The sequence below is a fragment of the Crocuta crocuta genome, unplaced genomic scaffold (genome assembly GCF_008692635.1).
Source record: "Crocuta crocuta isolate KB4526 unplaced genomic scaffold, BGI_CrCroc_1.0 scaffold549, whole genome shotgun sequence".
In the NCBI taxonomy this organism is placed as follows: Eukaryota; Metazoa; Chordata; class Mammalia; order Carnivora; family Hyaenidae; genus Crocuta; species Crocuta crocuta.
Window position 1 is genome coordinate 1,094,809 of NW_027529169.1, and position 27,985 is coordinate 1,122,793.

A 27,985-nucleotide genomic window follows, 5' to 3' on the forward strand; every position below is an offset into this window, starting at 1 on the left:
TCACAGCAGTTAGAAAACAAAATTCAGGGGTGCCTGGGTGGCTCAGTTGGTTTAATGTCCGACTGCAACTCAGGTAATGATCTCACTGTTTGTGAGTTCAAGCCCCACATTCTGAGCTGTCAGCACAGAGCCTGGAGCCTCCTACAGATTCTGTATCTCCTCTCTCTCAGCTCCCCACCCCCTCACTCGTCCTCTGTCTGTCTCTCTCAAACATAAAGAAAACATAAAGAAAAAGAAAAAAATTTAAAAACCACAAAATTCAACCCAGCAAATTTGAAAATCTAATTGGCTTTATTAAATGATTAATGAATCTGGCCTCATCCCATCTAGCAAGAAGAGGGGAGCTCTGAGGAGTTGTACAAAATGGTAGATTTTTATAGGAAGAAGAGTGGAGTAAGAAAGTTATAGCAAAAGAAAAGGATTGTTCTAGGCAAGGTTGCTTTTCATTAGGGGGAAGGATAAGGGGCCTTACCATGCAAATTACCCCATTTTCCTTTGGGGGATAAAGAAGACCCATGTGGTAGACTCATAGGTGCTGACTAGAGAATTCCTGAACCACTAGCTAAGCCTATATTTCTTGGGGAGGTTGAAATTGCTGTTAAATTAAGGCTTTAAGTTCTGGTTTGGGGACTTGACCTAAGTGATGCCATTTTGGGCCTATGGTTTTCTTTCTTTCTTTCTTTCTTTTCTTTCTTTTCTTTCTTTCCTTTCTTTTCTTCCTTTTCTTTTCTTTTCTTTTCTTTTCTTTTCTTTTCTTTCTTCTTCCTACCTACCTATTAGGGTCCATGCTGAGCATGGTACTTGAACTCAGGAACAATGTGGGGCTTGAACTCATGACCCTGTAATCAAGACCTGAGCTGAGATCAAGAGTTGATTGCCCCCCTGAGCCACCTAGGTGTCTCTGTGGTTTTCTTTTCTTTTTTTTTTTTGTTAATGTTTATTTATTTTGAGAGAGAGCAGACCATGTATGCACACATAAGCACATAGAGAGAAAGAGAGGAGAGAATCTCAAGCAAGTTCCGAGCTGTCCTTGCAGAGCCCTATGGGCTCAAACTCACAAACCATGAGATCATGACTTAAGCTGAAATCAAGAGTGGGATGCCTAACCAGCTGAGCCATCCAGGTGCCCCCATTTTCTCTTTAAAACAGCTTTTGTTGATCCTTTGTTTATTATAACAGGTCATGACATTTTGCCCAATCTGAGATGTCCATGGGTTACAACTTCAGTTTAACAATTTTTGAGTCAGCCATCCTCTTTCTTCTTTTTCTGATGTTCCAGTCTTTTTTAAAATATTTTTTAAATGTTTATTTATTTGAAAGAGAGAGAGACAGAGTGCGAGCAGGGGAAGGGCAGAGGGAGAGGGAGACACAGAATCTGAAACAGGCTCCAGGGTCTGAGCTGTCAGCACAGAGCCCGTCGTGGGGCTCAAACTCACAAGTCATGAGATCACTACCTGAGCTGAAGTCAGACGCTTAACTGACTGAGCCACCCAGGCGCCCCTCTGATGTTCCAGTCTTTTTTTTTTTTTTAATGTTTCATTTATTTCTAGGAGAGAGAGAGAGAGACAGCGTGAGCAGGGGAGGGTCAGAGAGAGAGGGAGTCACAGACTGAAACAGGCTCCAGGCTCTGAGCTGGCAGTCAGCACAGAGCCCGACGCGGGGCTCGAACCCACGAACTGTGAGATCATGACCTAAGTGAAAGTCGGACGCTTAACCGACTAAGCCACCCAGGCGCCCCTCTGATGTTCCAGTCTTAAGGATATCATTTGGTTGGTGGTTAGTGGCTGTGAACATGCATTTAAAACTTTTGAGAGAATACAACACACCAGGGAGATTATTATGATTTTTATGATTCCCAGTGTTTGAAGTGTACTTTGAAGCCTGGTCCCAAGACCCAAACCAATCAAAATCATACAAATCAAACAAAGACCCTATGGAAGGAGGCACCTTTTTAAGCCAAGTGGCTTATTCAGTGATCTTAGGTAACTGAGTTTTAACCTTCCTGGAAGTGTTAATCCAGGTACAGCAGCTGGTGTTGGCCACAGCAGAGACACCTTGTTCACCTAACAGATAATCAAGGGCTATCCTATTATGAGAAACAACTTTGACCAGAGAGTCTAAGGATCCTTGTTGGGCAGCTGTTGTTTTAGCAAAATTCTGCAATATCTTCAAGAGTTAGGGAGACGTTTCTAATCATATTCCCATTTACATTTAAATGTAAATTACATACATTCCCTGAACAGGGAAGTATGGCCCTGCCCAAAGAAGTGAGTCCTGAGACATGAATGCCTCCTGGTAGGTTTTTTCTAATTTGATGTCAGTCCAAGGAAACTGACCAATGAGATGTCTTATTTCACTTGTGAAAAATTAGGGACACAGTTAACCAAAGAGGCAATGCCAAGCTGTATGCCAGCTATCTAGGCATTTGTAGGCCCATGGATAATGATAATCACCACAGACAAAGGCAAACCCTGACAAGGCACAAACCAATTCCACTGAGGTGGCACTGTTAGGAGATTTTTATGACAAATCCAGTAATCTGAAAGGCAAAGGTTTCCACTCTTAGTCATGGCCCCGGAGATGTGGCTGCTGGTGTTGTCTTTCCAGGCCAGTGCCAGAGTAGAGGAAAGAAAGGGAAGAGGAAAGGGTTTCGTATTTAAAGTATGAAGTCTTGATCCAACACTTGGGAGGAAGCAGTCTACCTTGATGTCAGCTACTTCTCTTCCTAGTGACTTCTCTTCCTAGATTTGGAAGTCTCCAGTGCTTGTGTAGGACCAGATGTTAGGTAGGACCTTCTTCAGCTATGAGATAGATGTCCGACGTTTAACTCCCTGAAGTTTGGCTCCCATCTGGGTAGTGAAGAGGACCTGATGTAGTCACTTCTAAGGAGGTTCAGCGGCAGTCTTTTCTCTTACCTTTTCTCTGCCAGAGGGTGGGAGAAAATTGGAAACATTAATTTGGAGAGTTGTAGTCAGATTTTTGAGGAGACTAGAGGAATTTAGGATCCAGTCCAATTTACAGGTATATAACAGAACCTCAAAGACAATTAACCAGATTAGAATCTAGTATAGACAAAGATGTAAGCATAATTTCCTCTCTTCAAAACTCTCCTCGTTTTTTAATTATTAAAAAAATTTTTTTGTTTGTTTACTTATTTCTAAGACAAAGAGAGACAGAGCATGAGCAGGGGAGGGGCATAGAGAGAGAGAGAGACAGAATCTGAAACAGGCTCCAGACTCCGAGCTGTCAGCACAGAGCCGGATGCGGGGCTCGAACCCACGAACTGCGAGATCATGACCTGAACTGAAGTCGGATGCTCAACCGACTGAGCTACCCAGGCACTCCTCCCCTCATTTTTTTAAATAGTAAAACTAATTTGTTTGCACTAAACTTTACCTGATTATGTATGTAAGTGCAGCAAGAATGAATAGTGATTGACCATATAGGCTCTTTGTAAAACTGCTTTGCTGGAAACTTGTAAGCAAGGTACCACGTTGATTTTTGTTCAAGGGCCTTTATTGACTCTGTAAAGTCACCCTTTGTTCCATAAAACTGTCTAGTCATTTCTGAGTCCATGCTCATCTCTTTAAAATACGACATTCCAATGTTTCTAACTATGTCCCGCTAAAAGGAGAACAGATTCTTACTGAATTTATGTAAATAGTGAGTTATTTTGTCATGAAAAGAATATTCAAGAGTTTTTGAACTATAGAGGGATAGGGTAGGGAGAGAGGGTAAATGTTTAATCTTTGTTCACAAAGTTATATATTACCAAATTGTTGGTAGTTTAAATATGAAATATAAAAAAGCAAAATTTAAAACACATTTTAAAATATTTATTTATTTATTTTGAGAGAGAGCGAGCACTAGCAGGCAAGGGACAGAGAGAGAGAAAATCCTAAGCAGGCTCCATGTTGCCAATGTAGAGCCTGGATGCAGGGCTCCAAGTCACAACCTGAGATCACAATCTGAGACCTGAGCTGAAATCAAGAGTTGGATGTTCAAGGGGCGCCCGGATGGCTTAGTCGGTTAAGCGTCCGACTTTCGCTCAGTTCATGATCTCGCGGTTCGTGGGTTGGAGCCCTGCATCGGACTCTGTGCTGACTGCCAGCTCAGAGCCTTGAGCCTGTTTCAGAGTCTGTGACTCTCTCTCTCTCTCTCTCTCTGACCCTCCCCTGCTCATGCTGTCTCTCTCTCTCTGCTAGAAATAAATAAAACATTAAAAAAAATAAAAAAAAAAAGAGTTGGATGCTCAACTTACTGACACCCAGGTCCCCTTAAACCAAAAAAATAATGTTTATTTGTTTTGGAGAGAGAGAGACGTAGTGCGAGTGCAGAAGAGGGGAGAGAGAGAAGGAGACAGAGAATCTGAAGCAGACTCCAGGCTCTGAGCTGTCAGCACAGAGCCCGATGTGGGACTTGAACCCATGATTTGTGAGATCATAACTTGAGCCGAAGTTGAATGCTTAACTGACTGAGCCACTCAGGTGACCAGGTGCCCCTTAAAAAGCAAAATTTTAGAGAACTAGTGATATTTAATTTATTTTATTCTATTATTTTATTTTATTTTATTATTTTTGAAAGAGAGAGAGAATAAGCAGGAAGGGGTAGAGAGAGAGGGAGACACAGAATATGAAACAGGATCCAGACTCTGAGCTGTCAGCACAGAGTGAGACGTGGGGCGTGAACTCACGAACTACAATATCATGACCTGAGCCAAAGTTGGATGTTCAACTGACTGAGCCACCCAGGGGCCCCTGTTTTAAACAAGAGTCATAAAAATTATAATCATCTTCTGTGGTTTATCTATACCATGGGATACTACATGGCAATGAGAAACAATGAAATCTGGCCATGTGTACCAATATGGATGGACCTTGAGGGTGTTATGCTGAGCGAAATAAGTCAGGCAGAGAAGGACAAATATCATATGTTTGCACGTATAGGAGGATTAGGAGGAACTTGACGGAGGAACAAGGGGGAGAAGAAGGGCGGAAATGGTGGGGGAAAGGGAGAGAGGCAAACCATGAGAGACTCTTGAATGCTGACAAAAACTGAGGACTGATGGATGTGGGGGGGGAGGGGGGATGGGCATGGAGGAGGACACTTGTGGGGATGAGCACTGAGTGTTATGTGGAAACTAATTTGACAATAAACTATTTGTAAAAAAAAAAATAGTCTCTTCAAAAAAAAAATTATAATCATCTTCCTCAGTTCATTTAGTCCTGTGTTATTATTTCCTGTTCTGTTTGGATAAAGTTTTTCCACTAGTTTTGGAAATTCTTACCCAATTCAGTTGTTTGATCTAAAAGTTATCAGAAATCTATATTCTAGAGTACTTGTTAGATTCCTTTTCATGACCTTTTCTGAAGGTAAAACACATTTGCGGGAAGCTTTTGTAAAAACCGCTGAGTAAAACAGTAACCGTGTGTAAATGGCTTAAAAAGGTCATGGTTAAAGGTCTGATTAGAGTTCATTACAATGTGATTGACAAGGAAATTTGGTTATTTCGGTGACACAACACTTCAAGATAATAACTAGAATTACAAGTGATAGCATATCCTAGGACATATCAGATTTCTAGGTTTCATATAATTTGTGGAACACTTTTTGACATAAGGTGTATCTACATAAATATAATCAAAGAAGGTTTAGCATCACTTATTTTACAGTGCTTCCTGTGAAGTCTAACGTACCAAATAAACCTAATTAGTTTCATGTTTCTCTTTTATGAGGAGAACAAATCTTTTAAAATGTTCTTGGGACCCTCAGGAAAACTTGAAAGTTTGTGGTCAAAAGATTTCTTTAGAATTTGATTTTTTTTTAATGTTTTATTTATTTCTGAGAGAGAGACAGCATGAGAAGGGGAGGGTCAGGGAGAGAGGGAGACACAGAATCTGAAACAGGCTCTGAGTTAGCTGTCAGCACAGAGCCTGACATGGGGCCCGAACCCACAAACCGTGAGATCATGACCTGAGCCGAAGTCGGACGCTTAACCGACTGAGCCACTCAGGTGCCCCTAGAATTTGATTTTTGGAAAGTTTGTCAAAAGATATCAGAAAGACTTTAAAACACTTGGTCAAATAGGATCATAGGTCACCGTGAAGCAATACAGAGCTATCCATTTAACCGAAGTGACATTAGGACTTTGTGGACAAATGCAGAAAGTTAAATAGCTGTAAAAAGCCTTAGCTTTTTTAATATTTAAAAAACTCCATTGTTAGGGGAGCCTGGGTGGCTTAGTCGGTTAAGCGTCCGACCTTCGCTTAGGTCATGATCTCACAGTTCGTGGGTTCGAGCCCTGCTTTGGGCTCTGTGCTGACAGCCAGCTCAGAGCCTGGAGCCTGTTTCCAATTCTGTGTCTCCCTCTCTCTCTGACCCTCCCCTGCTCCTAGAAATAAATAAAACATTAAAAAATTTAAAAAAATTAAAACAAAAAACAAAACAAAAAAACCTCTGTTGTTTTTCTTCTGCCTAATGAAAGACCTGATAAAGATAAATCATAGAAGCCTGTTTCTCTAGGCAAATTACATTAAAGTAAAGAAAAACCTTTTTTAGAATGTTTTATTAAGAACAGACCAATAATCTAAGAAAACCATCCTTTAAACAGAGGAAAACCAAATCCTAATTTTGCACCAGTATTCTCTTGATATTAAAACTCAGGTTTTTTTTTAAATTTTTAAAAAATGTTTTATTTATTTCTAGGAGAGAGAGAGAGAGACAGCGTGAGCAGGGAGGGTCAGAGAGAGAGGGAGTCACAGACTGAAACAGGCTCCAGGCTCTGAGCTGGCAGTCAGCACAGAGCCCGACGCGGGGCTCGAACCCACAAACCGCGAGATCATGACCTAAGCGAAAGTCGGACGCCCAACCAACTAAGCCACCCAGGCGCCCCTGAAACTCAGTCTTGGGGCACCTGGGTGGCTCAGTCAGTTAAGCGGCTGCCTTTGGCTCAGGTCATGATCTCGCGGTCTGTGGGTTCAAGCCCCGCCTCAGGCTCTGTGCTAACAGCTCAGAGCCTGGAGCCAGTTTCAGATTCTGTGTCTCCCTCTCTCACTGCAGCCTCCCCAGCTCGTACTCTGTCTCTCTCTCTCTCAAAAATAAATAAACATTTAAAAAAATTTTAAAAGCACCCAAAAAACCCTCAGTCTTAAATAAATTCTTTTATCTTAGCCAGCTTGACCACACATTAAACTTCCTTGTCAAAGATTCCTTTTCCACAAACCTTTTACAACTTCTCTTACTGCAAATACTCAATGCCCAGGAAGAGAGGAGCGACACACACTTGCAGAATCAGGAAAGACTGTTTATTTTACACCTGTGCCAGCCCAGTGGAGTCACCTCCAAAGGCTGAGCCCCGAGTCTTGGCACCTTGGCGTAGGCCTCTTTTTATGGGTGAGATTGCAGGGGCTTGAGAGGGAAAAAAAAAAAGAAGAAAGGGGAGGGGGCACTTATCAGTTGTGCTACGAGGGCAGTTGGTAGATGCAGAAGGCAAGCAAGATTACAGAAGCCAAAAGCATGCAAGGGGAATATCTGGCCTCCGACATCTGGCTGGCCCCTTTTATCTTGCTCAGCTTTCCTTCTCACTTCCTTGTAGAAAAAGTTCTACAACTTTTCCTTTTTTTTTACATTCAGATTTTTCTCCTAAGGTTTCTACCCTTAAATAACTGGCATCCCATCTAGCAAGTAGAGGGGAGCTTCACTGAGCTTTAGTAAAGGAAAGGTTTTACAAGGCAGAGAGAGGGCATTGCATGAAGAGAAATTTATTATGTTATTATTACATTATTAAATAAATAAATTTATTAAAAAGGAATGTATTGTCTAGGCAAGGTTGCCCTTCTGAGGAGGAATGGGTCTATCAGGGGATTACTTCCAAGATATTCAGTTTGGCTGGTTAAAGATTACGTTCGTTGGGGGGTAGGTGGGGGTGGGGGAGTTGAAACTGCAGGTAAAGTATTAAGTTTTGGTTTACTGATATGGGGCATTAATGTAAGTGACTCCATTTTGGACTTGTAGTTTTCTATTTAACAACTGCAAACTGGCATTTGTGAGTTGGATTTTAGATGCAGGACCTAAAAGTATCTGTGAGGGGTTTATACTTTGTCTGGTGGGCCCTTGGGGACTGCTGAAGGGGAATGACATGACTAAGGCTTGGCCTGAGAAAAGTTAACCCAAGAGTGGTGTGTAGAATGAATTGGAAGGTAGGAGACAAATTAGGAGGAGGCTTTCGGCCAGGTGAGAAGAGTGAAGGTAAAATCCAAGGTAGAGTGTAAGGAAGGTCAGAGGAATGGGAAATAGTCTTAAAGAATTTGTAGGGTTTGGTTTCCTTTCCAACCAAGGCCCGGCAGAACAGCTCCCACAAAGATGGGTGGTGAGAAGAAGGAGGGCCGTTCTGTCATCAAGGAGGCAGTGACCAGAGAGCATACCATCCACATTCACAAGCTTATCCACTGAATGGGTTTCAAGAAGTGTGCCCCTTGCGCACTCAAAGAGATCTGGAAATTTGCCATGAAGGAGATGGGAGCTCCAGTTAGGTGCGTTGACACCAGGATCAACAAAGCTGTCTGGGCCAAAAGAATAAGGAATGTTCCATACCATATCCATGTGCGGTTGTCCAGAAAACATAATGGGGATGAAGATTCACCAAACAAGCTCTATACATTGGTTACCTAGGTACCTGTCACCACTTTCAAAAACCTACAGTTAATGTGGATGAGAACTAATTACTGATTGTCAACTAAAGGTATAAAATTGTCCCCCCCCCCGCCAAATCTGTAGGGTTTGGAAAGTGACTGAGTGTGAAAAGTGAGGAAGATAGAGGAGCCAAAGACTGGGCAAGGCTTTGCAGCCAAGTGCCAGGCAGAGTGGTCAGGTTGAGTAGTGCTGTCTTGGCTTACACTCGCTTCTATGTGTGTTTATGAAATTAGATACTTTCTAAATATCTACTGGTCTCGAGGTTCACCAGTTCGAGCCCCGTGTTGGGCTCTGTGCTGACAGCTCAGAGCCTGGAGCCTGCTTCATACTCTGTGTCTCCCTCTCTCTCAGCCCCTTCCCCCACTCTCTCTTTCTCTCTCAAACATAAATTTTAAAAAATTAAAAATAAAAAATACCTAAAGAGAAGGAAAAGGCCTGTAGAAACACGTGCTATAAGTATTATAATTACTACTTTCAAGGAAAATAAAAATAATGCAGGGAACACAACAGTGACATATAATTGTAGTCAATCAGTTGGGTGCAGTGGCATTGTGTTTTGATTGTGTTAAAAACAAACAGGCTCTTCCAGAGGTGGTAATTGTTTATTCAGTTCAGTTATATACTGGACTAAAGCCTTGGTGTAGGTTGTGTGTCAGTTATAAAGATGAATCATTCACAGAACTGTTGACAGGTGTACCCATCCAGGTGGAGAGCTGAGTTACATGGGAGAGGCATGTATAGGTTGTTATGGGAGAGCAGATCTATCTGCTGGTTGACGATTCAGAGAAAGCTTTGTATGGAGGAAGTATGAAATGCTGAGCCTTGCAGGACAAGGTACTATTTGACATGCAGAGGTGAGCAACAAGGACATTTATGGAAAAGGGAGTGGAAAGAGCAGAGCACAAAAAAAATGGAGAGCAACAAGCTCTTTGGTTTGGATGGAATACAAATAGAAATTGGGAATTCTAGAGGAGAAGAAGCATTTTTAGGAGAGAAGATGATTTCTGTCTTGGATATATTGAGTATCTGGCTAAACATCTGGCTGGAGGGTATTTAAGGAAATTAGAAATACAGGACAGAGCCTCAGAAAATGGTCAGGTTGGGCATATAGATCTGGGTACCTGTGTGGAGGTGAGATTGAAGATTAAGAGGGAATGAGATTGCCAAGAAGGGAGTGAGGAGCAGGCAGGGAAAGATTCTGGGACAGAACATTGGGGAATCTTTGCATTTAGGGTGTAAGGAGGGAGAGGAGGAGCAGAGGAGGAGGAAGGGAAGGGGTGCTGTGATGGAAGCAGAAGAACCAGGAGAATAGAGTATCTCGGAAGTCAAGGGTGGAATATGTTTCAGAATTGGGTAGTCAAGATGGAGCAGGTGATGGCTTCTGACTGTGAGAAGAGGGAGCTTATGTGCGAAAAGTAGGCCAGAGCCAGACCATGGAAAGTGTTTTAGGGGAGAGAGAGTATGGTGTAGTAATTTGATCCTGTCTCTGTTTGACTTCAGACAATTCACTTAATTTTTGCCTTAATCTGTGCCTCAGTTTCCACATCTGAAAAATGGGCACAATGATTGAACAGACCTCATAAGGTTTTTATGTGAGGGTCACATATGTGTGTGTGTTGCTTTGAACAGTGCCTAGCACAAGCTAAGTTCTAAATGACTATTCACTATTATTATCATTATGTGCCAAGCCGACAAGTTTTGACTTTACCTGTGGGTGATGGGAGTCATGGATAGACTCCAGCAAAGGCATGGCATGATCTGAAAGCAATCACTTCTTTCACCCAAGACCCAGTTGGAATCTGAGAATCAGATAAAATCACTTGAAAAAAGAAAGTGCTAGCTATTGCAGTGATAATCTGAGAAGGAAAAGAGATAAAAGGCTTTGGGAATTGGCTGCTAGGTTCTTGGTGAGCTCTGAGTTTCCAAGGAGTGGTGGGAATGGAAGATAGAGTACAAGGGGGGCACCTTGGTGGCTTAGTCGGTTAAGCGTCCGACTTTCGCTTAGGTCATGATCTCGCGGTTCGTGGGTTCAAGCCCCGCATCGGGCTCTGTGCTGACTGCCAGCTCAGAGCCTGGAGCCTATTTCAGAGTCTGTATCTCCCTCTCTCTCTGACCTCCCCTGCTCACGCTGTCTCTCTCCTAGAAATAAATAAAAATATTAAAAAAAAAAAGGATAGAGTACAAGGAGTTGGGGAATGCATGGGCCATGAGACAATCAAGACCCCATGCATACGCTCTTTGAGTATTTTGACCATATAGGGTAAGAGAGGATGGTTATTTATGGGGTGGGAGGGTAGTACGGAGGAGGAAAGACAAAAGAAGCAGCCCAGAAGACAGACAATACAGAGACATTTAGAGCAGAGATGTCCTCAGTGAATACTGCATACCCTGAAATGAGAGGCAAAATGTGGGTATGAATTAGATTGTGCAGGCCATTGGTTTGGAAGGGAGAAGGATGAAGTTGAGCTGATCTGACTTTGGCAGGGAGGCAAGATGTGAGCTGATCTGTGGAGGGAGAGCCTGATGATCATGAGGTTGGGAAATCGAAAAGGTTAGGAAAGATTTAGAACAAGTGTTATTCAGAAAACAGGAGAGGGGCCAGATAGAGGCAGAAGGTTTATCTTGTATCAGTGAAAGTCCAACCGAGATGGGATATCATTGATTTGTTGTAGAGATAACCTGTTGTTTTCTGATCTTTCTCTGGTGCCACTTGGATCTAGGGAATGTGGATGGAAAAGGCTTTGGATGTGCCAGGAAAACACCGCACAAGTGGCTGGCTGTGGGACCTAGATTGTATAAGGAGGTAAATGAAGCCATAAGAGGACTGTAATAATAGACTGACGAAAGGGAGGACATAGTGGGAGGAAAGAGACAGAGAGGAGAGAGGGAAGGAGGAGAAAAGCCCTAAAGTTATGAGGGGTCTGTAGTCAGAGAGAGCTGTTTCAACTTTCAGGTTCTTCATGGGCGAGCATCTTCAAACAATGAAGACAAAGTTGGGGGCGAGGGGAGACTGACAGTCCTGCAGTACACAGTAGGTCTTAATTTATGTAGGTGTTTTCTGAGTTCAACTTCTAAACTCCTTAAAGAAAATTAAGGCAGCAGCACCATGTGGATGAGAAGGAAAGAGAAATCTAAGTTCTTGTTACAGGAAGTCAATTGAAACCATCTAGAATTGATAAATCAAGAAAGAGCAATAAAAATATATAAATCTCCTGGGTCAAAGGCAGAAACATAAGTGATCCCACAGCTTTTGCAGATGAATGGTTGTAAAAACAAGCAGGCCACTTTGGGTTTGATATTTGAAGTAGTCAAGGCATCTTTAGATATTTGATTTGTGTTCTGGTTTGGCCCATGTTTGGAGATTCTGTTTGGCCGGGCAAGTTTCTTCTACCAGTGCAGTCTTCTTGCTGCTGGGTATGCCATTGTTGAATAGTGATCCCCAGGGAGGCTGTGTGGCCTGAGCTTCTCTCTAAGGGGGGAAATGGATTTTCATCTTTGATTCGCATCAGAAAATTACTCTCTTCGTCAATAAACAGGCAGGAGGAAGTCCTGTTACTCCAGTGCACCAGAGAATGCCAGTTGGGCAGAACAGAAGCAGCTGGCTATGGAACACAAAACTCTCAGATTGGAGAAAGACTGAAACCTTGGGGTGGGAGAGAGAATGGGGAGATGAAGGGAGAGGAGGAAAAGAGATGGGAAGAAGGAGGGAGCATTAAATATCTCTGTCAGTTATTTTCTCTCTCTCACTGGCTCCTTCAGTTTTACTCCCCTATTTCCTTGGTGGTTCTGGACCCAATTACAATGTGTTGATGGTTGGGGGTGAGGGTGTCTCCCTGCCAGCAAGCAATTCTCTGTGACACCAGCTGAATGTCCTCCAATTCAACTCAGTTCTGACACTCTCTGTGAGGGGACAGCATTAGATGCCACAGGTTAAAAGTTCAGCCCTGGGGGCGCCTGTGTGGCTTGGTCAGTTAAGTGGTTAAGAGTCTGACTTCAGCTCAGGTCATGATCTTATGCTTCGTGGGTTCGAGCCCTGCATTGCGGGCTTTCTGCTGTCAGTGCACAGCCTGCTTCAGATCCTCTGTCCCTTTCTCTCTTCTCCTCCCTTGCTCTCTCTCTCTCTCTCTTTCTTAAAAATAAATAAGCATTAAAAAAAAAAAAAAGGGCACTTGGATGGCTCAGTCGGTTAAGGGTCCGACTTTGGCTCAAGTCATGATCTCATGATTTGTGGGTTTGAGTCCTGTGTCGGGCTCTGTGCTGACAGCTAGCTCAGAGTCTGGAGCCTGCTTCACATTCTGTAATCTCCCTCTCTCTCTGACCCTCCCCTGCTCACGCTGTCTCTCTCTCCCTCAGAAATAAATAAAAAAAAAACAAAAAAACAAAACAAATCTTAAAAAATTAAAAGTTCAGTCCTGTAAGACTGCTACCCAACCCCCACTTCAGGTGCCAGTTGCCAGCCCAGATTATCACCAGTGCTTCTGACTGACTGGCTACACATAAAAGTTCCAGTGACCCCCTTTCGGGGTGGTATTAATTTGCTAGAGCACCTCACAGAACTCACAGAAACACTTAACTATAAAGAACATACTGATGGTTATCAGAGGGGAGATGGGTGAGGGGATGAGTGAAGTAGGTGAAGGGGATTAAGAGCACACTGGGGTGCCTGGGTGGCTCAGTCAGTTAAGCATCAGGTCATGATCTCGAAGTCTGTGAGATGCAGAATCTGAAGCAGGCTCCAGTCTCCGAGCTGTCAGCACAGAGCCCCACATGGGGCTTGAACTCATGAACTGCGAGACCATGACCTGAGCTGAAGTCAGACGCTTAACGACTGAGCCACCCAGGCACCCCCTGTATATATATTTCTCATTATAAATCACAGTATCACAATCCTTCATTCCCCTGTAGCTACTGCCTTCTGTTCTCAGACTCTTTTGAAAAGAATCCCTTTGGCTCTACTTTCTGCTCTCCTGTCTGTCCATCAGTCCACTTCAGGCTGCCTTCTTTACTGTTAACTCCTTATGAGCCTTATTTAGTGGACCTCCACGTGGCAGAGTTGATCTGCATTAAGCCCCTCTTCCCTTGGCTTCCTTTGGCTTTCTTGCTCCTACTTCTCTGACTCATTCTTCCTGTTATTTTTTTCTCCATTGGTTCCTCCCCCTCCCTCAGGATATTTTCATTTCATTTATTTATTTATTTATTTATTTTTAATTTAAAATTTTTTTTAATGTTTTATTTATTTCTAGGAGAGAGAGAGAGACAGTGTGAGCAGGGGAGGGTCAGAGAGAGAGGGAGTCACAAACTCTGAAACAGGCTCCAGGTTCTGAGCTGGCAGTCAGCACAGAGCCCGACGCGGGGCTCGAACCCACGAACCGCGAGATCATGACCTAGGCGAAAGTNCTTTCTTGCTCCTACTTCTCTGACTCATTCTTCCTGTTATTTTTTTCTCCATTGGTTCCTCCCCCTCCCTCAGGATATTTTCATTTCATTTATTTATTTATTTATTTATTTTTAATTTAAAATTTTTTTTAATGTTTTATTTATTTCTAGGAGAGAGAGAGAGACAGTGTGAGCAGGGGAGGGTCAGAGAGAGAGGGAGTCACAAACTCTGAAACAGGCTCCAGGCTCTTGAGCTGGCAGTCAGCACAGAGCCCGATGCGGGACTCGAACCCACGAACCATGAGATCATGACCTAAGCGAAAGTTGGACGCTTAACCGACTAAGCCACCCAGGCGCCCTTCATTTCATTTATTTATCTAACAATGTCGCACCAATTATATACCATTCACTGTGCCAGATGCAGATGAATACACAGCCTAGGCTCTCAAGGGCTTTATAGTTTACAAGTGGGGAGAAGCAGTGCGACAAGTTAGTGGGCATCACGACACACTCAAGTGCAGGCTGTGGTGGGGATGCCAGGGAGGGAGTGGTCTATTTTGTCAGACCAGGGGTCAGATTAAGAGGGATCAGGAAAGTCTTCTGCCTGGAACCACTCTTCCCCCACTTTGCTCAGAGCTATATCTAATCTCTCAGTGCTCATCTATAAAATAATGTGGCAGTCATGGAAGTGTGTTGCTCAAATGTCTTTTCAAGAGAATGTGCTTTGAGGAGTGCAGTTAACTGATAGCCTCCAGCTGTTGCCTTTAGATCTGCTATGAGGCACACTTCTGGGCACTGCCAGCTAGGTGACTGAGCATGGCAGCATTACTGGAGACCAGCCAGTACTGCCCAGTGTGGGATTCTTCTCCTGGGCAGTATTTACTCAAGGACCAACCCCCACTGGCCTGGTTGAGACTTTCTCAGGGCTGTTCTGCAGTTTAAGGTGCTTCCTCTCAAATCCTACTTCCTTCTCTGTTCTTTTGGAGGCATCAGACCTGCATTATCATCTACTCCTGCATTCTCCCCTTTATCCTTCTAATGACATTTTTTCCAGTGAATCACTTGCACATCTAATTCTGTTTTGGCATTTGAACCTAACACAGGAATATGACAAGGCCTGCCTTACAGTGCTGTTGTGAGAATAGAGTTAATGTACGTGAAATGCTTCGAAAAGGGTCTGATACACAGCGAGTGTTATGCTATTATTGTTGTTAGCTATTATTATTGTATTATCCTTTAGGTCTCAAATTCTATTTTATTGTCTCTAGAAACCTTCTCAGGTCTCCCCAGAATGCTCCAACAGCATCTTGTCCTTACTTCTAATTTTTTTTTAATGTTTTATTTATTTCTGAGAGAGAGAGAGAGAGAGACAGAGAGAGAGACAGCGTGAGCAGAGGAGGGTCAGAGAGAGAGGGAGACACAGAATCCGAAGCAGGCTTCAGGCTCTGAGCTAGCCGCCAGCACAGAGCTCAACACAGGGCTCGAACCCACAAACCGTTGAGATCATGACTTGAGCCGAAGTTGGACGCTTAACCGACTGAGCCACCTAGGCGCCCCTCTTGTCCTTACTTCTATTCCATTGCTTTGTTTTCTTGTTGGCCTTCATACCTAGATGGTGAATTCAATAAAGAATAGAACCTTGTTGTGTCTATGGTTGTATATCAGTGCCTAACATTGTGTTTGACTCATAGTAGATGTTATCTATGGTTGTTGAATGAAAATGATGATTCAGGGGCGCCTGGGGTAGTTGGTTAAGCATCCGACTTTCGCTTAGGTCATGATCTTGCGGTTCGTGGGTTCGAGCCCCGCGTCGGGCTCTGTGCTGACTGCCAGCTCAGAGCCTGGAGCCTATTTCGGAGTCTGTATCTCCCTCTCTCTCTGACCCTCCCCTGCTCACGCTGTCTCTCTCTCTCTCTCCTAGAAATAAATAAAAATATTAAAAAAAAAAAAGAAAATGATGATTAAGCTGATTATTAACAGATACGTGTTATTTGCCAAGTGGATGATGTCTGGGAAGGAAGGAATTGTTGAGAGAATTGTGTACTGTGGCTTGAAAGGCCTGTAATGTGTGGGGTACTGAAAGCTGCTTGTTATGACTAAAGAGTAGGGTATAAGAGAGATGTGGTAAAAAAGAAGCTTAAGGAGTAAGTCAAGGGCCAGAGCACTGGGAAGATCTGAATGCCAAGCTAAGGAGTTTGAATTACATAGACTCAACCTCATGCAGGCATTGGGGTGCAGGACTTATGATGTCCTAGGGGACTCACACCCATCTTTGATGGTGTTTTATGTCTTTATGAATCATATGTTAGTTCACCTGACACTAAATTGCCCCAAAATGGTGGCTGTTTCTCTAGAACTACATGAAGAAATGTAGGCATAATCATTTCAACAGTGCATCTGATTGATCTTTCTTTACAAAGTACTTTGGTTGCTCTGTTGGGTCTCTTAACTGATCTCTTTGCATTCATCACAGCCCAGTTAAATATACCTTCCACTCCCATTGTGAGACAGATCTCTCTAAAGCTAAATCTGCTAATCTTACTCCTTTATTTATTTTTTGATTTTTTTTTGTTAACATTTATTTATTATTGAGAAACAGGGAGAGACAGAGCATGAGAATGGGAGGGGCAGAAAGAGGTGGAGACACAGAATCCAAATCAGGCTCCAGGCTCTGAGCTGTTAGCACAGAGCCCAATGCGGGACTAGAACCCACGAGCAGTGAGATCATGACCTGAGCCGAAGTTGGATGCTCAACTGACTGAGCCACCCAGGCACCCCACTCCTCTGTTTAATACCTTCCAATAATAGCACACTGTGGTTGCCTACAAGACAATGTCCAGATTCCTTAGTGTGGCCCACAGGAACCTCATGGTCTGAGCCTTCGCTACCTCTGTATGCTCTATATTGCATGGTGCTGAATTGCTTGTAGGTAGTAAGACGTTATGCTGTTCACCACTTGGTTTATGTACACACTGTTGCTGCCTGGAATGTTCTTTCCTCTATATGTACTTTTTTTTAATATATATTTTTTTTTATTTATTTCTAGGAGAGAGAGAGAGACAGCGTGAGCAGGGGAGGGTCAGAGAGAGAGGGAGTCACAGACTGAAACAGGCTCCAGGCTCCGAGCTGGCAGTCAGCACAGAGCCCGACGCGGGGCTCGAACCCACGAACCGCGAGATCATGACCTAAGCGAAAGTCGAACGCTTAACCGACTAAGCCACCCAGGCGCCCCCCTCTATATGTACTTTTTGAACTCTTAGCTATCCTATGGCAGTAGTTACAAAATCACTGCATCTGTGAAGCCATTTCTAACTTTGTAGGCAGTGGGTAATGTCCTTTGCAGCCTCATTAGACTGTGTATGGCACCTCCCCCTCACCCCCTGTCTACATTTCACTTGTTTAGTTCCTTCCAATCTCCTCTCTAGACTGTGATTTCTTGGGTATTACTGAATATGGAGTCCCCAGCACCTGGGGCAATGCCTGGCACAAAGCATATCAGAATAAAATGAAAGCTCTTCTCTTTCTTTTGAAGAGGAAGGAGATCCTCTCACCATGTGGCTGTACCTGGCGGCTCTCGTGGGCCTGTACTACCTCTTGCGCTGGTACCGGGAGAGGCAGGTGGTGAGCAACCTCCGAGACAAGTACGTCTTCATTACGGGCTGTGACTCGGGCTTCGGGAACCTGCTGGCCAGGCAGCTGGACCTGCGAGGCTTGAGGGTGCTGGCCGCGTGCCTGACGGAGAAGGGGGCAGAACAGCTGAGAGACCAGACGTCAGACAGGCTGGAGACGGTGATCCTGGACGTCACCAAGACAGAGAGCATCTCTGCGGCCACTCAGTGGGTGAAGGAACGTGTAGGAGACAGAGGTATGAAGAAGTATTTTCTCCTTTCATTTACTTAGGCATTAAGATGTTGAAGTTTCTCTCTCTATATAAAATCTCAAAAGCAGAATTTAAAAGGCTGGCTTTTTCATTTGAAGGACAGTCGTGGTCTTGTGTGGTGTTTCATTTCCTTAACAATGTTTACCTTGACAAATGAACCCAGTAGATTTGAAGCTATTATCTCACCTTGCTGAGGGAATATTTAAAACCACAGTTCTTTACGTTTGAAGAATTTTCAAGGTGTTCTTAAGAAATTGATTCTTCTCTCCTTGGCTACCATTTAAAATATAATCATTCCTGGGGCCCCTGGGTGGCTCAGTTGGCTAAGCATCCGACTTTGGCTCAGGTCATGATCTCACAGTTTGTGAGTTCGAGCCCCATGTCAGGCTCTGAGCTGTCACCTGTCCACTTTCAGGAGTCTGCTTCAGGTTCTCTGTGTGTGTCTCTCTCCGCCCCTCCCCCACTCATGCTGTCTCTCTCTCTCATAAATAAATAAAGTTAAAAAATTTTTGAAAATATTATCATTCCTTTAAGTCAACCTTTGGCCTTTTTAAAAAAATTATTTTATTTTTTTCTAATTAATAGACTGTATTTCTTATAGCAGTTGTAGGCTTATGGAAATATTGAACAGAAAGTACAGAGTTCCCATATACGACCCCCCCCTTAGAATTTTCTTTATTATTAAATTCTCTATTATTAAAATTTTGCCTTGGTGCAGTGCATTTATTACATTTGATGAGCCAATATTGATATGTTATTATTAACTAAAGGCCATAGTTTACCTTAGGCTCCACTTTGTGTTGTAGAGTTCTGTGAGTTTTGCTAAATGTCAAATAACATGTATCCGCCATATAGTATGATATAGAATAGTTTTGCTGTCCTAAAAATCCTCTGTGCTCCACCTAGTTGCCATCCCCTCCCTCGCTCCCTGCAAATCCTGGCAGTTACTCATTTTCCTGTCTCTATAGTTTTCCTTTTTCCTGAATGTCATGTAGTGGGAATCATAATGTCATATAGCCTTTTAAACTGGCCCTTGCATTTAATAATATGCACTTACGCTTCCTACTTGCCTTTCTGTGGCTTAATGGCTCTATTCCTTTTTTTATTTAAAGAGAGAGAGAAAGAATGAGCAGGGGTGGGGGCAGAGAGAGAGGGAGACACAGAATCAGAAGCAGGCTTCGGGCTCCGAGCTGTCAGCACAGAACCCGACGTGGGGATCGAACCCACAGACCGTGAGATCATAACCTGAGCTGAAGTCGGACGCTCAATTGACTGAGCCACCCAGGCGCCCCTAAAAAATATATTTTTATATAACATTTTTAGTTGTTGTCAGCAGGAGGATCAAGGTAAATAGTTCTGTTAATTTTGTCAGAAACTGAATTCCTGCTTTGACTTTGTTTTAGGACTCTGGGGCCTGGTCAACAATGCAGGCATTTTTCACCCACTTTGCTGCACTGAGTGGCTGAAGATAGAGAGCTATGTGGATGTCTTCAAAGTGAACCTCATTGGTTTGATCGAGGTGACCTTGAGCATGCTTCCCTTGGTGAGGAAGGCACAGGGGAGGATTGTTAATGTTTCCAGCATTCTGGGAAGAGTTGCTTTCTTTGGAGGAGTCTACTGTAGCTCCAAGTATGGTGTGGAAGCCTTTTCAGATATTCTGAGGTAATGTTCTCTTTTTTTTTTTCTTCCTCCCACCATCGCTCCCTCCCTCCTTTCCTTCCTTCCCTTCTTTCTTCCTGAGGTAAAACAAAAGCAACCGTTAAACACCTTAAATATGTCTTAGGCATTGTGCTAATTGCTTTTAACTACATTATCTTATTTCATTACTCCAAAAATCTTGATTTGTAGATACTATTACTAATCTGTTTTATATAGGAAGCTGAGGCTCAGATTTAAGTCTCTTTCCTAGAGTTCACCTGCCATAGCCAGCACTTGGCTGAACTGTGTTTTGACCTTGGGTCTTTGTGTCCTGCCACTACATCATATTTTAATTCTCGAGATTTTTCTTTGATAAAATTTCATTTTTGAAGAGAAGATAACTGTCTTCTTTCCCCCTCAAAGAGCCTGTCCTTGTTTCTCCACGGTGACCCTCTTTTTCTCTGGGTGCTCATCTGCTTTACTCTGTATATCTTTTCTTTATCTAAGATCTTCTTTTCTTAGAACTTCAGTTTGCCACTACCCCTAATGGCCCTGCTTCTTCCACCTGTCTCTTTTTCATGCATTGTTTCAGCTTCATGTCCCTCTCTATTGGCTGCTTCCTTCTTTTTATACTTCCCTTTACATTTTAGTTCCTAAGAGAGAGGACTCTATTAGCTGTATTCATTTTCTGTGTGTGTGCCAGGTGACGTGACATTTTCATGCACTTTTTATGTGTCAGGCACTGTTGTAAGTACTTTACATCTAATAAGTCATTTAATCTTCATAGAATTCCAATGGAGAAGGTATTATTTTTATCCTTACTGTATGTGTGAGGAAGCTGAGGCACAGAGGTTAGTAATTTGCCATGGTCATAACATAGGTAGTATCAGGCAGAGCCACTCTCCAGTCCTAAGGGGGCTCTCCTCCCATGAAGTACCCTCCCTGGTCCAGTCAACTGTGGACATGACAGACTCACGTGGCACAAAATACTTCTGCACAGGGATGCCTGGGTGGCTCAGTTGGTTAAGCATCCCGCTCTTGATCTTGGCTCCGGTCTTGATCTCACAGTTCATGGAATCAAGCCCCACATAGGGCTTGGGATTCTCTCTCTTCCTCTCTCTCTGTCCCTCCCCTGCTCGCTCTCTCTCTCAAAATAAATAATTAAAAAAATATATTGCTACACACCTGCCCCTTTGGCAGGGACTGACTTTATGACAGTTTCACATGTTGAAATGAGCTGTGAACATTTTGTTTTATTTTATTTTTTTAAATATCTGTTTATTTTTGAGAGAAAGAGACAAGAGACAAGAGTGTGAGTAGGGGAGGAGCAGAGAGAGAGAGAGGGAGACACAGAATCTGAAGCAGTTTCAAGGCTTTGAACTTGGGACTGGCGAGATCATGACCTAGGCCGAAGTCAGATGCTTAACCGACTGAGCCACTCAGGTGCCCCGAGCTGTGAATATTTTAGACACCATGTATTAGCTTTCTATGGCTGCTGTGAATCTTTTTTTTGGAATTCTGGTGTTTTTAATGTTCATTTGAGACAAAGAGATAGTGCAAGCAGGGGAGGGGCAAAGAGAGGGAGACACGGAATCTGAAGAAGGCTCCAGGCTCTGAGCTGTCAACACAGAGCCTGATGTGGGACTCAAACTCATGGACCACGAGATCATGACCCAAGCGAAAGTCAGATGCTTAACCGACTGAGCCTCCCAGGTGCCCCAGAATTCTATTTTTTTAAGTAATCTCCACACCCATCATAGGGCTCAGACTCACAACCCCAAGATCAAGAGTTGCACACTCTACTGAGTGAGCCAGCCGGGCACCCCATGACTGCTGTAATTTACAGTGTCTGAAAACAACACATATTTATTCCCTCACAGTTCTGTAAGCCAAAATCTGAAATCAGTATTACTGGGCCAAAATCAAGTTGTTGACAGGGCCAGACTCCTTCTGAAGGCTCTAGGGTAGAATCTGTGCCTTGCCTCTTCCACTTCTGCTGGCTATCAGCATTCTTGGCTTGTGACTGCATCACTGTATTCTCTGCCTCCCATGGTCTTGTTACTTTCTATTTCTCTGTTGGCCTTCAAATCTGCTTCTGTCTCTCTTATAAGGATAATTGTGATTGCACGTAGTGCACACCCAAATTATCCAGCATAATCTCCGTACTCAAGATCCTTAACTTAATCACAACCACAAAGTCTTTGCCGCCGAGGCTAACATTTATAGATTCCAGGAATTAGGACCTGATACCTTTGGGGGCCGTTATTCAGTCTACCACATGCCATGATTGGTAGATATCTCTTATAATATGCGTATTGTATTATCTGCCTAGGAAGGGAATAGGGAAATAACTGAGGAAGTTACCTGAGTTGTTACCATGTGACAGGCGCCTTGCCTGGCTTCTAGTCTAATTGACATTCTGTTTACCTCCATGAGGCTACTGCCTACTGATTTACCACCACTCACCACTGGTCCCTCAAACCCCTTGACTCATTTCCAGACCAAGAACAAAGATCTGTCCATCCAGTATTCAGATCACGAATTCCTTTAGAAAATTCCAGCATGCCTTAATTGTGCTAAGGCTGAACAGGGAAAGGAAGTTTTGTCCCACATATGAATTGGAGTTTTAAAAGGAATGCAGATGTTTTTGTGATGGGAATCACAGTGAGGGAGCTGCAAGGGGAAGTTTTAGGGTGGCTTACATAGCTCTCCCTCTTCCCTGGCACACACAGGTGCCTGGAGAATCTTTCTCACTGGAAGGTTTTAGATTTTGCTTTGATAAGGGAGGCTCTTCCATTAGAATAGTGGTTTTTAACTTTTAGGATGCCTCAGAGCCACCCTGACGGCTTATTCAAACACACTATTGGGCCTCACCCCCAGAGTTTCTGACCTAATAGATCTGGACTGGAGCCCAATAATTTACATTTCTAACAGGCTTCCAAAATGCTAATGTTGCCATTTATCTGGGGTCCACGTTTTGAGAAGCACTCTCTGCTTTAGAGGGTCATGATGCTTTGTGTTCTACCTTCTTATGGATCATTATTTCAGAGATTTCTCCTTGACATAGCTTGGGCTTCATCTTCTCCAGCGAGGTTACTTGAACCTCTAGATTAGGGAACACCCCTTATCATTGTCTGCTGAACATCTAGAGTATCCCTCTCCTGTGGTGCACAGTGCCATCCTACTTCTCCTGGTGAAGGCGACGCTTAGCACAGTGCCTGCTATATACTCAGCCCCTGAGCAGTGTTTTGGAACTGTTTGTTGAACTAACCTGAATATTCTGGAATGACCAATGGCTTGCAATTTTATTTTATTTCTTTATTTTTTTAATGTTTATTATTTTTGAGAGAGAGAGAGAGAGAGCAAGCAGGGGAGGGGCAGAGAGGGAGACACAGAATTGGAAGCAGGCTCCAGGCTCTGAGTGGCCAGCACAGAGCCTGACGTGGGGCTCGAACTCATAGACTGCCAGATCATGACCTGAACTGAAGTCGGCTGCTTAACCGACTGAGCCCCCCAGGCGCCCCTAATGACTTGCAATTTTAATGCTCATATCATATTCTATTAATGATATCTTGGAGTCTTTGAACACATGGTCATTTTTCAGAGGCCTGTGCTTTTGTGAGTACAATTCCTACTACCTGCTACTCCACTCTTCCCCTTTCTTAACTTGGGAATCTCCTCTTTATCCTTCAAGGCTCAACTGAAACATTCTTCCTCATTGAAGCCTTCCCTGACTCCCTCAGAATATTTATCTGAGAGCGCCTGGGTGGATCAGTCAGTTGAGCGTCTGGCTTTGGCTCAGGTCATGATCTCACGGTTAGTGGGTTCGAGCCTCGCGTTGGGCTCTGTGCTGACAGCTCAGAGCCTGGAGCCTGTTTCAGATTCTGTGTCTCCCTCTCTCTCTGACCCTCCCCTGCTCACGCTGTCTCTCTCTCTCAGAAGTAAATAAAAAACATTAAAAAAAAAATCTATCTGCCACCTCCTCTCTGCTTATGGAGCCCCTTGAATATCTCTCCTTTACAGTTCTTTTGAGTTGTGTTATAATTATTTGCGTACTCGTTAGACTTACCTACTGTGAGCTTTTTGAGGCAAGCAACTGAGTCTTGATTTTCTGAGATTGTGCGTGTAAACTACACAATAGCTGCTGTAAAAATGCTAATTTTTTAAATTATTCCTTGTATTCTGCATGGCTTTACTGCCTAACACATGGTAGAGACTTAATTGTGAAAAGAGGGGTGGTAGAATTGAATGGTTATGGTAGTTTATATAATCATGTCCTAATTTTTGGATCTCAGGATATTTAAAATTTTGGTTTTTTCCTCTCCATTTCTTTATCCTTTAAAATATTCAGGAGAGTTGTTTTTATAACCTGTTTTGTTTTGTTTCCTCCCTGAGATCATTGAACCGTGCTGTCTCTCAATCAAAAGAGTTAACTTGAGGGTTTTTATTTTCAGGCGTGAGCTTCAACATTTTGGGGTCAAAATCAGTGTGATTGAACCTGGCTATTTCAGAACTGGCATGTCAGATCTGCAGTCGTCCTTAGGAAGAATAAAGCAAGCCTGGGAAGAAGTCCCTACGCATATTAAGGAGGCCTATGGACAGAAGTTTTTTGATGCCCGTGAGCTTTTCTTTTCATAGAATAATGGATAACCTTGCATGAGAAAGGGAAAAGAGGGTTGGTGGGGAATGATTGGCAAGCTCTGAGAACTGAGAACTGTGAACTGTTTAAGGAAACAAAGCCTTCCTGGCATTTGAGAAGGTCCCAGGGCCCTCATGGTTGGCTTGGTGATGGCTGTCATGGCTGAGGAAGAGGTTACATAGAAAGCTTAGGAGCAAGGCCTGCGCCGCCTTGGCCAAGCCTGGCCACCTGAGCACTAGGGAGGTATTACATGGTTAGAGGCATGGAAACTCTGGGTCTCGAGAAGGGGGTGCCCCTCTGTAGTTTGGTGAGGCTGGTGTGGGAGGCCTGCACAACTGAAATACAGTCCTTTCGGTAACAAAGGGTCCAGCTACAACTCCATGTCTTACTGTGGGAGGAGGGTGAGCGTGTGTGGGTAGAGGGAAGTGGGTGAGGACCAGCTGTGCAGTGCCGTATTGGCTGTGCCCAGGGACTAGAACTCATGTGCAGGCCTTAGGAGCTTCATGGGAGTGAGATGGTTCAATTTCTTGTAAGAATGTCATCCTCAGGACCTGGAAGAAGAGGGAGTTGGGGTTTAAGGCAAGGCGGTCTGCTTAGTAGAAGTAAGTCATGCACATCAATATGGGGTTCCACCTTCCTGGGGAAAACAATGCTTTTTCTTCATACAAAGAAGTCAGGAGCTTGCCAAGGCCCAAGGGACCAGCTCTCCTTTCCATTTTCCAAAGGACCCTGCGATCGGTGGGTAGCAGCAGCCCTGTCACTGGCTTTGAGTGATATTGTAGTCCAAAGAAAAGGCAGACAGAAGTACAGACAGAGGACTCCCAACCTACAGCACTATCTTCTGGGTGCATCAGGCCTAAGAAGGTGACCATTAACAGAGTGGAGGAGGATTGGATCAAGAAAAAGCTGCACAAAACAGTGCCTGAGCCTCTCAGAACTCATAGAAAACTAGGGAACCACAGTTCCTAACATGCCAGGGGGCCAGCTACAGTTGTAAGCTTATCCCCACCTAAGGTTTTCAACTGTGTATTAGGGAATTTGTTCCCCCTTGTGGATATATTTAATTTGACAATAGAAATGAAAAGGGAAACAATTTATTGCAGTGACTATACATAAAGTACATATGGATATAAAAGGATATATGTATTTCATGATATAAAAAGGAGTTGAAATTGTTCATATAGTCCATGGAGCAGAATAATTTAGATCAGTGCTATCCAATAGAAATATAATGAGAACCATATGTGTAATCTTAAATTTTCTGGTTCCCATAGTAAAAAAAAAGGAAACTGATGAAATTAATTTTAATAGCACAGTTTATTTAATCCTGCATATCCAAGATACTATGATTTTGGCATTCATTTATTTATCATCAATGAAAGATTGTTAATAAGGTATTTTATATTCATTTTCTTATTAGTATTTGAAACTTGGTATATGTTTTTTTTAAGTTTATTTACTTAGAGAGAGAGAAAGAGAGAGACGGGGAGGGGCAGAGAGAGAGCGAGAGAGAATCCAAAGCAGGCTTGGCACTGCCTGCACAGAGCAGAGCCTGACTTGGGGCTTGAACTCATGAACCATGAGATCATGACCTGAGCGGAAACCAAGAGTCGGGCACTTAACTGACTGAGCCACCCAGGTGCCCCAATATGTATTTTATACTTACAGCATATCTCAATTTAGATGCTAAATTTTCTTAGGAAATCCTTCATCTGTAGATTAATAAAATTTATAGTTGCCAGCAGCATTATTCATAATATCTCCAAAGTGGAAACCATTTAAATGTCCACCAACTGATGGATAGGTAAACAAAAGGTGATATAGTCATATAATGAATATTATTTGGCAATAAAAAAGCATGAAATTCTCATACGTGCTACAGCATGGATGAAGTTTGAAAACATTTTGCTTAGTGAAAAGAAGCCAGTCCCCAAAGATCACAATGTATAATTCTATTTATATGAAATGTTCAGGAAAAGGCAGTCTCTAAAGACAGCAGGTAGATTAGTGGTTGTGTAGGACTGGCTGGGTTGGCAGAAAATGACAGTAACTGCTAATAGGTACAGTTTTCTTTTGGAGATGATGAGAATGTTTTAAACTTAGATTGGGTGGGTGGTTGCACAATTCTGAATATACTAAAAGTCATTGACTTGTACACTTTATTTATTTTTTTTAATGTTTATTTATTTATTTTGAGAGAGAGAGTGAGCAGAGAAGGGGCAGAGAGAGAGGGAGGCAGAGAATCCCAAGCTGACCGTGCAGAGCCCAATGCAGGGATTGAACTCACAAACCATGAGATCATGACCTGAGCCCAAACCGAGTCTGATACTTACCCGACTGAACCCCCCTCAACTTACACACTTTAAGTGGCTGAATTTTATGGTTTATGAATTATAACTCAGTAAGATGTTAACTTTTTCCAGTTGCAAAGGTAGATTCACATACCTATGTTGTTCCAAAGTGCCTCCGTCAAGTTCCTCCTAATCCTCCTATACGTGCAAACATATGATATTTGTCCTNGAGTTTTAAAATGGAAATTAATTAAAAATTTCAAATTCAGTGTTTAGTCACACTAGCTATATTTTAAGAGCTCGGCAGCTACATTTGGCTTGTGGCTGCTACTGGGCGGGGATAGGCCTGATCAGTCTGATCCTTGTAGAAATTAAATGTAGTTAGACTTCTATGACAGTGTATAACTAACTGGAGCTTAACATTAAAATCCAAAGAAGAAGATTGTTGACCACCGTTTCTCTTTTTGGATACAGATTACAATGGCGTCAAACAAGGGTTGTTGAGATGTAGCACAAACCTGAACCTGGTCACTGACTGCATGGAACACGCTCTGATATCTCTGCATCCCCGTACTCGATATTCAGCTGGCTGGGATTCTCAGTTTTTCTTCATTCCTCTGTCTTATTTACCTACATCACTGGCAGACTACATATTGACTAGATCTTGGCCCAAACCAGCCCAGGCAGTCTAAAGAAAACTGGTTTGATGGCTCTTGAAATGAAGAAGACAAAGTCTGAAATTGATAATTAGTGTCTCAGTAATCCTTATGAAATTCATTCATCCTGATGAATTTTTATTACTTTAAGCATTTTTTGATGAGAATGTTTTCAAAATGCATCATTCTTCTTTACCTTATTAAACAGAGTAAACTGAAAACAATTCAACTTGTCTTGATGTTATTTCTTTATGTAAATGAATACTTGTTCTATGCCATGGTACACTATTGCTCAAGAACTATTGAGAAATACATGGGCCTATTTATCCTTGCTTGAAATTGATCTGTACTATGGTAATTTTTTTTTAAGTTTATTTATTTATTGTGAGAGAGACAGAGAGAGCAAGAGGTGGGAGGGGCAGAGAGAGGGAGACAGAGGACCAGAAGCAAGCTTTGTGCTGACAGTAGAGAGCCCGACATGGGACTCAAACTCACAAACTATGAGATCATGACCCGAGCCAAAGTTGGATGCTTAACCAACTAAGCCACCCAGGTGCCCCTGATTTTTAATTTTTTTAATCCAAATAACACACATACATACTTAAATGTTCAGTTAATACTCAAAAGCTTAAAAATAAAAAACATCAGTTCCCCACCCTTCACTGCTGCTCCTCAGAGGCAAATGCTTTCAACTTTTAGCTATTTCTTCTGGTATTAACCTCTATATTTTTAAATAATATGGTGTCCTTTTTGAACACTTGGTTAAAATAGAGACCGCCAAATTTCTCCACTATAAAGTTAATATTTTTGTAAT

The 27,985-nt window shown here is 42.9% G+C and overlaps 1 protein-coding gene and 1 pseudogene across 1 annotated transcript in view; both read left to right on the forward strand.

The window, feature by feature from the left end:
• The window catches only part of HSD17B6 (hydroxysteroid 17-beta dehydrogenase 6), a 43,760-nt gene extending 16,365 nt beyond the window's left edge, over positions 1-27,395 (forward strand). Inside the window, exons 2-5 of the mRNA XM_077757435.1 lie at positions 17,600-17,932; positions 19,351-19,609; positions 24,040-24,203; positions 26,990-27,395. Coding sequence (XP_077613561.1) covers positions 17,620-17,932; positions 19,351-19,609; positions 24,040-24,203; positions 26,990-27,207 — 954 coding nt within the window. The 5' untranslated portion in view covers positions 17,600-17,619 and the 3' untranslated portion in view covers positions 27,208-27,395. The remainder of the gene's footprint in view (positions 1-17,599; positions 17,933-19,350; positions 19,610-24,039; positions 24,204-26,989) is intronic.
• On the forward strand, positions 7,847-8,727 carry LOC144226120 (large ribosomal subunit protein eL31 pseudogene; annotated as a pseudogene).
• Positions 27,396-27,985: the final 590 nt, after the last annotated feature.